The 1,574-nt window shown below is 32.7% G+C and overlaps 1 protein-coding gene across 1 annotated transcript; it reads left to right on the plus strand.

The window, feature by feature from the left end:
• The first annotated feature begins 9 nt into the window (after nt 1-9).
• On the plus strand, nt 10-1,560 carry LOC117116222 (E3 ubiquitin-protein ligase TRIM71-like). Its single transcript, XM_033260210.1, has one exon. The coding sequence runs from the start codon at nt 47-49 to the stop codon at nt 1,187-1,189; it is 1,143 nt and encodes a 380-aa protein (XP_033116101.1). The 5' UTR covers nt 10-46; the 3' UTR covers nt 1,190-1,560.
• Nucleotides 1,561-1,574: the final 14 nt, after the last annotated feature.

The following is a 1,574-nucleotide window of genomic DNA, read 5'->3' on the forward strand; positions in this document are numbered from 1 at the left end:
GCCAGATGATAATGGAGAAATTTACTACTTCATAAACAAACGGCAAATGACTTCATTGAGACAATGTGCTATAGGGACTGTAAAAGATTTGAGGGCAGCAGACTGTTTAACTTTAGAAGGAGAGGAATCTGTGATCACAGATCAGACAATTATTGTCAAAATAATCAAAACAGATGAACATGAAATATATGCTAATCAACTGAAGGCAACATGGACACATCCTACAGGGGATACCAAAATCTCTCAAATTCAGGAAGATAAAAATGGAGATTATTTTGTGACAGGAAAATTCACAAATCCAGGAGTTTGTAAACTAGATGTGAGTGCTGATGATGAACCAGTTAACCAATCACCAATGACAATCAAAGTAGAAGAGGGAAGATTAGTAAATACTATTAAAATAAATACAACAAGTATTAGAGATGTAGTTAAGTGTGAAGATGACTCCTTACTGGTTTCATGTGAGACAAATGAAATGCTCAAGTACAAGCAATCGGGAGAATATATTGGTACGGTTACACTACCACAAGGTGTGCTAGTTAACAGAATGTACAAAATGAAGAATGGTAACATAGCATTCAGTGATTGCAATGTTAATACACCTATCAGAATATGCAATATGAATGGTCAGCTGATTAAAACAATTAGTGTGGAAGCAAAGAATACACCACGGAGAATTCATGTGGATGAGACATCAAATGTTTTGTATGCAGCAGCAGGTTGGTCCAATAGCTGTGTGTACATGTTTGACATGAATAATGGCAAGACCATCAAAACAATAGGGTCACAAGGTACAAAAGAAGGTCAAATGAATAATGTCAGTGATGTTACTCTTACTAACCAAGGACACCTTCTTGTATTGGAGAGTGAATGTTTTGGTACTGGAACAAGTAGATTACAGTTATTTAATAATGAGGGAAGGTTTATAAAAGACCTTGTTGAAGCAGGTGATGAGGATGGTAAGGTAAAATATCCAAGAGCAGTAGTAGTTGATGAGGATGACAACATCATTATATCAAGTCAACACAAACTACAGCTATTCAGTAGTGATGGAACTTTCATAAAAAGAATTGATAAACCAGAAGATGGAATCAACAATCCAGAAGGATTATCCATCATTTCATATCATCAAAGGAGACTTGCAGTAGCAAATTATGGTGACAAAACAGTCAAAATATTCAATTATTAAATACTGACGGTCCACTTGCTTCACTTGTGTGTTTTTAACAATTCAAATTTATAAGTGTAGGAATATCTACATATCCATTATTTCATATCATCCACATAGAGTTAAGTTATGAATCTTCAAACTTAAAATAATTATTGAATAAAATAATATCGAAATATAAAGTTGGCATAATGTTTATAAACCTGTTAAAATATTTCATTATTGAATATGATATACATAGAGCTGAAGTTGTGGGTTTTTTTTTAAACTGTTAAAATATTAATTATTCTACATAAATGATATCTATAGAGTTGAAGTTATTAAACTGAAAACATTAATAATGTAATCTGCCAACCTCAACTGTTTATAGTGTAGTTCTCATCAAATTTGAATCACACACTTTTGA

This window comes from Anneissia japonica, unplaced genomic scaffold (genome assembly GCF_011630105.1).
Source record: "Anneissia japonica isolate Jap-2015-1 unplaced genomic scaffold, ASM1163010v1 scaffold12920_len8540_cov118, whole genome shotgun sequence".
NCBI lineage: Eukaryota > Metazoa > Echinodermata > Crinoidea > Comatulida > Comatulidae > Anneissia > Anneissia japonica.

What these genes read in the sequence shown, in the direction of transcription:
- LOC117116222 (XM_033260210.1), top strand. Translation starts at nt 47, where the DNA reads ATGACTTCATTGAGACAATGTGCTATAGGGACTGTAAAAGATTTGAGG.